At 34.3% G+C, this 12,538-nt stretch overlaps 1 protein-coding gene across 1 annotated transcript; it reads right to left on the minus strand.

Annotated features, from left to right (window-relative positions):
* Positions 1 to 48: 48 nt before the first annotated feature.
* On the minus strand, positions 49 to 10,724 carry LOC106794216 (pentatricopeptide repeat-containing protein At4g04790, mitochondrial). The gene is given in 11 exon segments (XM_041013745.1): positions 49 to 906; positions 1,274 to 1,372; positions 2,269 to 2,364; positions 2,873 to 2,986; positions 4,466 to 4,573; positions 5,753 to 5,817; positions 8,759 to 8,938; positions 9,297 to 9,460; positions 9,462 to 9,903; positions 10,057 to 10,110; positions 10,354 to 10,724. Coding segments are annotated over 11 exon segments (1,599 nt in total). The 5' UTR covers positions 10,502 to 10,724; the 3' UTR covers positions 49 to 777.
* Between the last annotated feature and the right edge of the window lie 1,814 nt (positions 10,725 to 12,538).

Genomic DNA, 12,538 nt, shown 5'->3' on the forward strand with positions numbered 1-12,538 from the left:
GAGATTGAGATTGAAGGAGATAGATATTATTCAACCCAACTAATAACAGATTACAGATTGAAATATATAGCAGTTAACAAAACTGACAACAATAAACTAACTACTGACTACAGTAGTTAGACTAAACTAACAGCTAAGAAGTAAAAAACTACTTCAAGTAATGTATACTCCTTATAGCAGTGGTAAGGAAGTTGATGAATTCTTTCTCTTTGAGGATGAAGTTGTTTTTAAGGGGAAAATTCAGAGTTGTTGTCTCTATTGAAAATAATATTCAAATATTTTGTATTTATTGAATAGTGGTTTATAGGCAAGTCATCAAATTTAGAGGTACAAAATCTCGTAAGTCAAACTCTGGTGTCATTCAAACACACAGATTCAGCAGCTCTATGTCTCTCCTTTCTTTCAACATGGTATATAGACCCTAAGAGGCTGTTGCCTACTGCCCACCACCTGCCACCCACCACCACACACTATGGATTAGTAGTGAAGGGTACAAGGACCAGCTTACCACTACCACCAATTTTGTGACAGTGGTAGATAGTGGCATTGTGCCAAATGGAAGAAGATTGATGCACTACTGTGTAGTGTCATCAAGTCCTACCCTCTATCCTTCCATAAACCAATTTTCCACCCTCATTTTAGAGGGCAAATTACATAGGAGATTATCAATGTTAAAAGTTACAATAACCATTTGACAAGAACACTAGACAAAAGATAATATAACGACTTAAAAATAAGAGTTTATGCCCAATTTCAAGTCATGCCTTACTGTTAAGATTAAGCTACCTTCATTATATCCTCTTCCTTTTCACAATTCCGAATCAAATAGGAGAAAGTCTGAGAATCAGGTTTTACATTGGCACCTCGCATTTTCTTAAGGACCCTCAACACTCCACTGATGTTCTTCTACAAAATATCAAAAACAGTGAGAAAAGGAATGCATTATTTGTGTTAAAATAGGAGAAAACAGAGGTATAATGGACTTAAAACTGTGTTAGAGTACATAATGGTCACTACAATAAATACTAATAATAAATGTATATTATTAGAGTTTGAAACAAAATCAATATTTTTACTTAATAATGAAGAGAAAAAAAGTTCAAAAATAGTATATCCATAAAAGATAAAATGTCCATGCCATCTACATTTTGAAGCCTCTGCATGCACGTCAAGAGGCTATTTTAACTTATTGTCAAAAATGACAAAAACTGCATCATAGCATTGTACATGTTTGACTGAGAATAGACTTATCCTAAAAATTCAAGAATGTCACCTCTCGAAAATATCCTGCCATTATAGCATTGTACACGTTTGTTGTAGGCTTGAAATTCATATCCTCTAAGTCAGCAATCATCCTGAATGCACCTTCAAACTGCATTAAGAAAATTAATACATAATAAGTTTGCTGCATATTTCACATGTTGATACCAATGTCAGACAGAAAATTTAAATTCCTAACTAAAAGGAGTTTTTTTCTAATTTCTATTACCTCTTGTACCCTAGAGCATTTTTCAAGGGAAGTCAGTCAATCAATGATGTTCATCGGTTTTACTTTTAAGAATGTATGTTTGGTTTCACAGTGGGAAGTATCAGAATTAATTTTGCCAACAGTCAAACAAGATTTCTGTAAAATTATAGATGTTTGGTCATTGTTAGGTTCATAAAATTGATTTTGCCTCCAAACCTTGGTTTGATTAGAAGTGATAAAATGTGTGTTAGGTTGAAAAATTTACAAGTTTTGTAGCAAACTTGCTTTCAAGGTAATGTGAGTGTATACTCTGTAAGTTAACTCTACTAGTTAGAGTTAACCCCTAGTTAGTTAGTACAGCTGTAAGTTAGTTACATAGTTAGAATCTCTACTCCGTAAATATCTGTTAGTGCTCAAAGATTCGTTTGAGCCAATTGTATTTTCTCTTATGACATCAATAATATTAGTTTATCAACATGTAAAAGCATCCAAACATACATCATTTCACTTCAAAATCAATTTTAAACAAAATTATTTTAATTCTAAATCAATTAGCAAATGTTCACCCAAAATGGCACTACATATTTTGGAAGTTAATTGACTATTAGGTCATTCGTCTTAAGGAGTGGTTTTAGGAAGTATATTATGTGCTGATAAAAAAAAAGGAAGTATATTATGTGAATATTCAATACCGGTTAACATAAAAAATATATACCAGATAATAGAATTTCCTCTGCTTTTACATGACAACATTGCAGAACACATATGTATGCAACCATGTAAAAAAAAATACAACTTACGTCTTTCATCCTCACGAAAAAGTGTACCAAACACCTGCATATTTCACCATTCAACTCCAAATGATAGTGACATATTATGGAATAGATTTGATGGACCTTGATGTTTAGTTAAGCATGGAAGAAAATAAAAAATAGAAATCAGTATAATATGAAGAATAAGGGTTTAAACTTTAGAGAAATTAAAAACTATCACAGTTAATTAAAGCATAAAAAAATGAAGCCTGCTCTACTTTAAGTATGAAATTTCATGAAAATACAGAAATGGCAAAAGGAAGATAAACTTAATTATGTAATTCTAATCGAAATCCGGATATAATGAAGGCTTTTCTTGCCCAATAACCATTTTTCCCATACCACGTCGTATAAATCAAAAATCCTAACTCTTTGACAAGTAATGTAAAATATTGGTTGGTCATTTCTATGTAACCTCACAATTTTAGATGACTGACCAACATGGGTCAAATTTTATGAAAATTGGGAATTAATGTTGTAAATGAAACATTTCCTTATAAAACTAGAGACCAGATGAATGGGTTATTATGTAAATTGTCAAAAACGAAGAAACGGGGGAGCTGTAGTAAGGACTAAGGAAGATGTAGTATACCAGAACATATTCATAAGATTCCTCACAGATTTGTAATATGTACTGTAACACCTCAGTTGACAAGGTAAATCCAGCTTCACACATTTTTTCAACAATATCAAGAGCTACGCCCACCTGCATTGAAAATAAAAGGAAAATAATTTAATTAAAATACAGCCATGCTAGACAGAGGTATATGAATAAAATATTTGTTTCATAAATTATAAAATAAATGGTACAACAAATCAAACTCATTGAGATCTATTAGAATTGAAAATAGACTGGTCTAACTCAATCTCAAAAGTTAATTCAAACTGAGAAGATTGTGTCAGATACGGTAGGGGCTAGATGAAACTTTGCAATCCATGGCCTTCAGTTACTGCTTTAACTTGTTTCCATATTTTTAGAATTCGAAGAGAGAAACTGAAAATGTTCTTGTAATTGCATTATTGTGAGTGAGTTTATAGAGAGGAGTATTCGTACACTTATGACTAATTCCCTTCATACTCCAATGTCTAATTATAAATAATACGCATGTGTACCTCTGAGACAACATTTAAAAATAATCTCTGTAGGCGTAAACCACAGAATTTCTCTGCACACCTAAAACATAGGCCATTGCTTTATTGTCCATCAGCTATTAGTATGTTTACACCTAAAGCATATTCTGATAAAATATAACTGCTAATGACAGTTATTATTACACATATTCTGATAATAAATAATAAATTACTACTATTACTTTCTACCAATAACTTTCATAACTGGTCCTAACTCTCGGTTATCATCAAAAAGAGATCAGGATAGCATAATTTTCAGACCAATGATTAATCTTTTTCAAATGTCTTCTACTTCTCTATCCAGTTGAAGTAAGTGAGTGGTAAAAAGGGGATGTAAAATTACTTTGTGAAAATAGACCAGCCTCTCCACTCTCCAGCAATAACAAAATAAAGGGAAAAAAAAAAACCAATCACACAGTTGGAGCATGAACCAGCTCTATGTCCTGTTCAAATTTTATCATGTTAAATAAAAAATTTACCAGGCTAAATCAATCAAACCATGATCCAGAGGCATCACCAATTGAATCTTGGATTTAGTTTTCAAAACATTGCAGTAAACAGGGTGTTGGGTTATGTCACTTTCTCTTATTCTGTTTTTTCTTATAAATACAAATCCTTGAGACTAGCCAAGCTTTCAAAAGTCAATGGACAAGGCAATGGCTGTGATCCTGAAATATTTCCTATCAGTCAGGATAAATGTCAGTAATAGAAAAGGAAGCAGCAGAAAGGTCACTTATGGCGGGGGAAAGTAAAAGAATTGAAGAAAATTTTAATATGTGATAAATTGTTTTGATAAAATTTAAGTAATTAGTGCGAATAATAAACAGATTACTATTTCCATTTGTCCAATTTTAGACTTTGGTTAGGCAAGTGATGGATGTATGCAGCAGGTTTGAGTGTTCTGTAAAGGCTCTTAAGAGATCACTCAGTACTCATCTTATAATCATTTTCCTTGCTATTTTCTTCTCTTTTTTCCTTCTCGTGAACAAGGTTCTTGCAACCAATTGATAACCATAATATGACTATATGAGGATGAATAAAAAGAGAGTTATACCTTCTCTAATCCACAGCAATGCAAAATGAGTTTTTCATATGATGAGGTTGAAGGCAACACTTCCAATAATTCATGCAAATTCTTGACTTTTAGGATGATATCTTCTACCTTCCACATTACCAAACAACACACATGAAAACACCCAAAAAAAAAAAATCATTTTTCATAACATACAACTACTTTAGGCCAATATTATTCCAAATAACAAAAAAAAAAAAAAAAAAAAAACCTTGCAGGCATCTCTTGACTGTGGTCAAAATTATATCAACATTATGTACTTTTATAATATACAGACATGATGGTTTAAAACGTCATGGCAGTAGAAGGATTAAAGCAGTTCCTGCTCAAAATAAGGCCACTAGTAATCCACGAAGCTTTGAGAAACTTAAAATGGAATATGCATCACAAACCACTTAAAGAATCTTGGATTATCAATGACAAAAGCTAAAGATAAAAAATATCTTAAAATATGTTAGTATTGATGGAAAATAATATAAAAGGGAGGGTGTGGCTACACAGATGAGAAGCTGGAGAGCAAGTTAATTTATCACATAGTAAACAAGCAATATAAAAAGATACAAAACAAATAAGTGGGGCAAAACTTCTGAATGTAATGAACCAAATTAAATAGAGCAGAAGAGCAAGAAGTATAGTACAAACAATTTTACCATGTGTTAGTATTATAAGAAATAAATATAAACTTAAGGTTTAATTATTCATTTGAGATATTAGATAAGGTGAAAAGATATTACATAAAATTAGAGATGCAAAACCATGGACCTCCACCTTTTTGTACGGAAATCTTGATGGCATCAAGGAACAAATTCCATAGTCTTATGCCATGCCAATAACCAACTCTCACAAAAGCTCAAGCTATTAGGCGGTTTCATGAGTATGATATGCAAGATGAATAGTTTCAATCCTAACCCATGTTTATGAGAATTCCTGTTCAGTCAATCCCCCTGTATGCCTGTTCAATTTGCAACAACTTCAAATAGTATGGCATTCACCAAAAAAAAAACTTCAAATAGTATGGCGTCTAAATGATCCTTTTTGTTTTGCATGCAAAATCAATCATAAAGCAATTATCCATAAAATACATGCAAAGTTGCTAACATAAACTAGCAAGCTGGAATTCAAGCATCATCCATTGTGATTGAAGTTTCAACATTAAATGTAAGATTAGAAACATAATTCTAGGAAGAAGCAAACTGTAGACAGGCAGGACATCCCATATCACATAGCATCAAGAACATTTACCAGTAGCATTCATGAGAAGTTCCTCACCACTAAATTTGGAATGCTAACAGCATAACTAACAATGAAGTTTGAAATATTATCTGCATCATGATCTGCATTACATAAGAACCACTCATTAAAATACTTGCATTTAAAGGGAAGATAATACTTGATCCTTCCAAAGGGGAACAGATTTTCAACATCCATTACTATTCTAGATAAAATATTGGCAAAGATAAGACATTCTTCATGGCTATGAAATAGATTCTAGGAGCCCACATTTATATCAGACCCCTATTTGGGGGTAGGTTTGATCTTCTAGTTCCAAACACTAAGCTTTGCGTGACATTTACGATTAGAACAATTCCGTGTGACATTTACAATTAGAACAATTCCGCATGACAATTCCTTTGAATTACAAAATAAATGAATTAAACCCCACACGATTCCTTAAATATAACAATCAAAAAGGAAAAAAATTAGTAAAACAAGTTTGCCTCTCTTGTTAATCTTTTTTCATCCTTAAGGGATTTGAAGCTCCAAATGTCACTCACCAGCCACCACTGTAGGATGTAACAAAAGTTTTGTTGGAGAACAAGTCCAACATTGATGGGTTAGAAACAAGTTGAGGGGTATATAAGCAAGAGTGTCATGAGTCCAAAGTGTCTAGGCATTTTGGACAAACAGATCACTCAAGCTAAGTCTACCAACACACACTCTCATTCTTGGACAAGGGCCCACACACAAATTCAAATTTGGTATCAAAGTGCCAAAGCCTATATCCAAAGAAAAATCAAAAGCCCAAAACAGAGAGAGGGAGACAAAAATAATATTATAAGGCGAAGGCCCAAATAAAAAGGGTCAAACCAAATAAAAAAGACGGGGCAAAATAATAAAAACAGGCCCGAGGCTTCTAAAAACTCAAGAACAAGAGCACAAGCCCAGGCAATAAATGAAAGTAAGATCTGTGGTCTCTAAAGCCCAAACTTGAAGTACAAACCCATACTAGTAATTGAAGATAGGTCACAACTAGACCAAGTCAGTCAGACTTTATAACAGTGTTTTACTGTAATGTTGTGTTTCAGAGTAGACCACACCTCATGTTTATTTATAATATGGAAAAGGAATCAGTATCGATTACAAAATAAATCAATTACTGATTAATAAGAAATAGAATAACTACTAATAAATACAATATCAAGACACAATCTCACAGACTTGAAGGTGAGCCCTGGAGAACAAGTTCCAAATTGGTGGGTTAGAAACAAGTTAAGGGGTATATAAGCAAAAGGGGCATGAGTCCAAAGTACTGCCAAGGCACTTCGGAACAAAAAGCCCACTCAAGCTAAGCTCACTAACACAAACTGTCCCTCATTCTTGGACAAGGACCCACGCACAAATGCTAATAAGTTTGACATTTGGCAAAGCTTGATAATTGATCTGGCCACCAAGTCCAATGCACTTCTGTTATACACTCTCCATCTCTCCTCTGACTTATTTATCTATGTTGATTCTTCCCTCTAAGGGTGTAATTGGTTTAGAGGATGGAAATAGAAGAGAAATTTTTTAATTGAGTAGAGTGTAAAAGGTGTGGTCCCACAAAAAAGGTAAAAAATTTATCTCAAATATTTCTCTCCTCTCTACCAAACACACCATTAATGAATCATGAACTCACAATAAATCTTCCTGCATGTTGAAAATCAATTGTTTTTTGGTTATTGAGAATATTGGTTTAGCCCACTGCCCCCGCCTTGCCCTTTGAACACCAACCCATTCCCACATCTCTCCATCTTGTTTCCCCTTTGTTCACTCCCTCTATACACTATCCTCCCTACAAGAATGCACCAATGTGTCCAACCCCCTATATTGGGAAAAACCCAACTCCCACATTAGTTAAAAATAAGGTCAAGATAGAATATATAAGTGACAGGCAACCCTCATCCTACGAACTAGCTTTTGGGATTGAGTTAGGCTTAAAACCCACATTCTAGATGGTATCAGAGCCTATCATAGATCCATAAAACGGGTCACTCACCATGTCATCCACGCACCAAGTCAAAAAAGTGTTGGGCATGAGGGGGTGTATTGGAAAAAATCCAAGTTTTACGTTGACTAGAAATAAGGCCAAGATAAAATATATAAGTGGGGGTCAACCCTTACCCTAGAGCTAACTTTTGGGGTTGAATTAGGCCTAAAACCCACATTCTAGACCCTCTCCCTTTACCACTCTTTTACCTACTTTGGTCTTGACTTCATTGTTGCTGTTGAGTACCATGACTTCCACATTTCCTCTTCCTCTTCCCCATTATCTAGGATTTTGAACTCTAGGTAGTTATGGCTTCACATGAAACACATATGACCAAATTTAAGCAAATCTTTTCAGAAAGGTGATAAAAGGGGTTTTCTAAAGCATGTGTTTTTATATGGAGAATTTCTTGAGGTACAGTACAGGGATACGGTTGTTTTAATGTTTTTCAACAAGAATTAGACCTGACTTGGGAAACGATATATACTGGATCTATACCCAAACTGTGTTACAATATCTTGGAGTCAGATTCCTATTGTGAGCTTACCATATTTCAAATAAATAAATGAAAAGTTAATGTTAAATGAAAGAATAAGAAAAAAAAAATAAGATTGCCGTTATGATGAATAAAAATTATTTTTTGAATTGAGAATAATATTTCAATATTTTTTCAAAAGCTTCAATACTGTGAAAACTGAAACTTGATTATGAATATAGTGTAATTGTATTTTAACTCTTACTATGCAGTCCAAACATTAAAACTACAATTTTAAACTAATTTCAATTTCTATTATAATTAAAATTGCATTTACAATTTTACATAATAATGATGATGATGATGATGATGATGATCATTTTACAAACCAGATAGAACCCACCAAATATATGTAAATCCCAGGACAAACAGTTGAAATATTAAGCGGAAAACATATATTTAAAAAATGTCTTCCTTTTAAAAAAGAACAGTGCACCACCTCTAATATCATCTGCAATGATGCTTAGATAAGAAAATAAGATCATAATCATACCACGTGCTCTCAAATCCAAAAGTAAATCGTCCGCAACAGATTCCAGCTGGAACCTGCCTAATGATTGGAATATATCAGCAATAGATTTTTCAGATGAAAGCTCTGTGATGTCTATATTCTTCACCACATCCAAAATCTGCATTTTCCTATCACTTTCCCAAAGAGCCATCAAGTAACTTTCTGCAAAAAAGAATTGAATTGGCCTGAGTTTCATGCACCACATGAATTCAGTTTTCTTACCGTGTTTCTAACATGGCTAAGACATGAATTAGAAAAAAAAAAATTAATTGCAATAGAAAGGCACAAAACATCTACTTCCAAAGCAGTTATCCATTTAGATCATGTCACTTAGTTTTTCCTAGTAGTACATGAAATGAAGAACAATGTATTATGGAAGGCATCATCATTGTCCCTACGTGAAAAAGTAAAGCAACTCATGAATTTCTTACAAGTTCCTGTTAAACCCTGCACTGGATTTTCAAAGTTGGACGAAACAAATCATGAAATATTGTTGCACATGAATAATTGATTCACCAACCTCGTAAAGCAGATGTGTCTTCACTAGTTTCGACTGTAATATATTCACAAATATCCTGGATCATTTCTTCATCGCCAACTCTTAACCACAGCAACATTTCGTAGTAACCCAATTGTGAAGCTGAACTAGGGTTCTCAGCTTTGATAATATCAGTGAAAAGTTGTATCAACTAAATACCGAAGAAGTGGACCATATGTTTTCTCTTCTAGTGGATACCCAAGATCCCTCATTGATTTGAAAAGGTGAAAAGCCTTACTCATTTCTCTTACACCAATGAATTCATCGTCAGTTGCCCTTGCCTTCTTTATGCACATTTTTATCAATGCATTGTACTCTTTCACACCCGTTTCTCGACCCAAGTGACCAAACACATAAACGGTCTTTCCCGCTCCTAGTTTATCTGCACACATTTTAATTAACCTGTCAAAACGGTCATCACTCGTGCATTTAAAAATCCACTTTTGTTTCCTCTCACGCGCTACCTCCTTCCGTTTCACCCACAATTTACCATGAGACAGGCCCGGTATCCACGGTATATCTACAGCTCTTTGCCTTTTCTCGTCATCATCATCAATTTCCTCTGAAGCAGACCTCTTGTCTTCTTTAGCTGCGAAAAGAAAAAATAGCACATACCCAGCATTGATATAAGACAACAACAACATAAGCCAAGAAGGCACATTTCAATTCCCTAGTCTCCTCCACATCGTCCAAAGAAAAACATAAGACTTGTACTCTGACAGTAATTTTAACAAACACTTACAGCACCATATATCAGAAAGCTCTTTAGTATCCTCACTTTCTTCAATCGAATCCCCTGCACAAAAACATTGAAAAGACAACATCATTACACGCCCAAATACCCCAACAAGACACCAAAGTAGCCACTAAGGAAACAAAACAACGAAGCCAGCGCATTTGCCAGCACAAACCCCAACATTGTTCTAGCTCATTTAGCACCAAAAACCAAAACCCATTAACGCAACAGAACTCCTCTACCAAATTTAACGTAAATGAAAACATGGGAATACGTAAAAATGGAAACTTCGAAAAGGGTAACCTTGCGAAGTGTCACGAGCAAGGTCGAGTTCTGATTCAGGAGAAGGTTTTGTGGAGGGGACAACGATGGTGTTGCGTTTGCAGGTTAACACCTCCGAGAGTAAGAGGTTGCTGAGGGTGCATAGGTTTCTTACAGTGGGGGCGCGCATCTAAGCTCTGCAACAAGGTCGCAAATAATGACTGAGAGCTTGTTTATTTTTCGGCTTAGTTTTTCGTTTTTCAGTTACTGAATGGAATGGTTTGTTTCGTTCTTAAGATGCGTTTTGGGTTGGTTAGCAAAAGTTGAACTTGGAAATGGAATAACGGAAGAATGTGTCTAACTAGTACCGCATAAGAAGGAAGAATGTAAATATGTTGAAGAATAGCTCAATGGCATCTACTATCCACTAATCTACTAATGAATATAAGAATTCAAACCCCTATTTATATTACTTTCTTTACCCCTTTTAATTTAACGACACCTGTTATTTTTTTTAGATATATAAATATAAGATTTCAAACTCCTATGGATATTACTTTCTTGACCCCTTTTAATTTAATGACACCATATTATTTTTTTAGGATATATTGATCTTTTAACTAGATATTCCTCAAAGCAATAAACAAAAAAAAATGTTTCTTTTTCTCTCTCAAATTCAAAGAAAAAATTGAATAACCTCATTTCTTGTTCCTCATCCACATCTCATGTTCTCTCTCGCTCCCTCTCTTTTCATTTTCTAAATGTTTGGGATTCACTCATGAAGCTATTCAGATATGGTAAGTTCAAATCTTCTTCCTTCTAAGTGTTGATTTTGGGAGACATTCTTTTTTTTTTAATTTCTTCCTTTTTCCCTTTCTTTTTTCCAAAATCTTTGAACCGTTCATCCGTATAGCCACCAACTTTGATGTTTCTGGCTACTCTGGGTCACAATTAAATGCTTCTTGACTCACTATCTATGTTTGTCCTTGGCTACTCTCAATCACAATTAAATGCTTCTAGGCTCACTATTTATGTTTGTCCTCAATAAATTTCAGGAAAAAAAAAAACTCTTTCTGAGAAATCCTCAACTCACATGTTCTATCGCTACCACAATTATCGTTAAAAGATGAGTCGTTCTTTTTTCTTCTTGATATTCCATTTTTTTAATCTAAAGCAAGTTACTATATCCTTGATTTTGAGTTTGTGGAGTTATGGTCCCCACGTGAAACCAATTTTGTGATGTACTCATGTTTTTCAATGAAATGCTCGAATGAAATGATATCAATGAAGGCCTAGATCCCTAACTTCTGAAAGCTTTTGCCCTTGCTCATTATTTTTTGTTGTAAGTTTACAAGTCACTTGCCTTGGGTCTCATTTGTGGTCCATCTTCTTCTTCATTGGCGAGTTTTACATAACTAGAGGAATTTATTTGTAAATTTATATTTTTCTTTTCCAAAATAGTTGATAACTCTTTTAAATCAATATTATGTTTTTCATTAGCAAATCTTGCAATTCACCTTGTTTAAAAAATGTACTCTAGAAAATGTTGAAAACTGAAAATCATGACTAATAGGCCCTCAAATGAGTCACTGGTAAAAATCATTATCATTCTCTTGCCTCAGGAAGCACATTTGTCAATCGTTGAATCTATAGATCTTTGTTGGACGTAGGATCTGCACCATATGCATGTGATTGGAGGTGTCTTCCTTGTCGTACTTTGAAGTGGATGCAAGATGTGAGTTTTTCATACATGTCTTTGAAATAAAAGAGCAAGGCATTATTCTGGTTTAACTCAATGTCTGGCTTTAGAGTGAAGGTCTTGGTTGCAGCATCCCTAGTAAAATACTTGTCCCAATCATAGGGAATTGGATGCAAGGCTAAGTTATCCTTAGGACCAGAATGAGGCATCGGTTTGCTGTGAGGGAGCACATTTCCCTTCCTTTTTTGGAGATCCAATGGAGGCAACCTTAGAGCAACTCTATTTGGCATGTATTTTATGGTTGCGATTTGGAAAATGTGGATACCTAGGGGGAAGCTTGACCACTGGTCAGTGAGACCTCATTGCATCAGAATCATCCCAATATTGAAGATGTCTTCCTTAGTCAGTGGAATGGCTTGATGGTCATAGACTAAAGGAACGAATTGAGACATGGGAGTGAAAAGTTGTATGTTCTTTGGATGCAAGAATGGTGGTACAAAGTCATCAAAAGATGGGTCAATCTGTTGA

Source organism: Glycine max, unplaced genomic scaffold (assembly GCF_000004515.6).
Source record: "Glycine max cultivar Williams 82 unplaced genomic scaffold, Glycine_max_v4.0 scaffold_331, whole genome shotgun sequence".
NCBI lineage: Eukaryota > Viridiplantae > Streptophyta > Magnoliopsida > Fabales > Fabaceae > Glycine > Glycine max.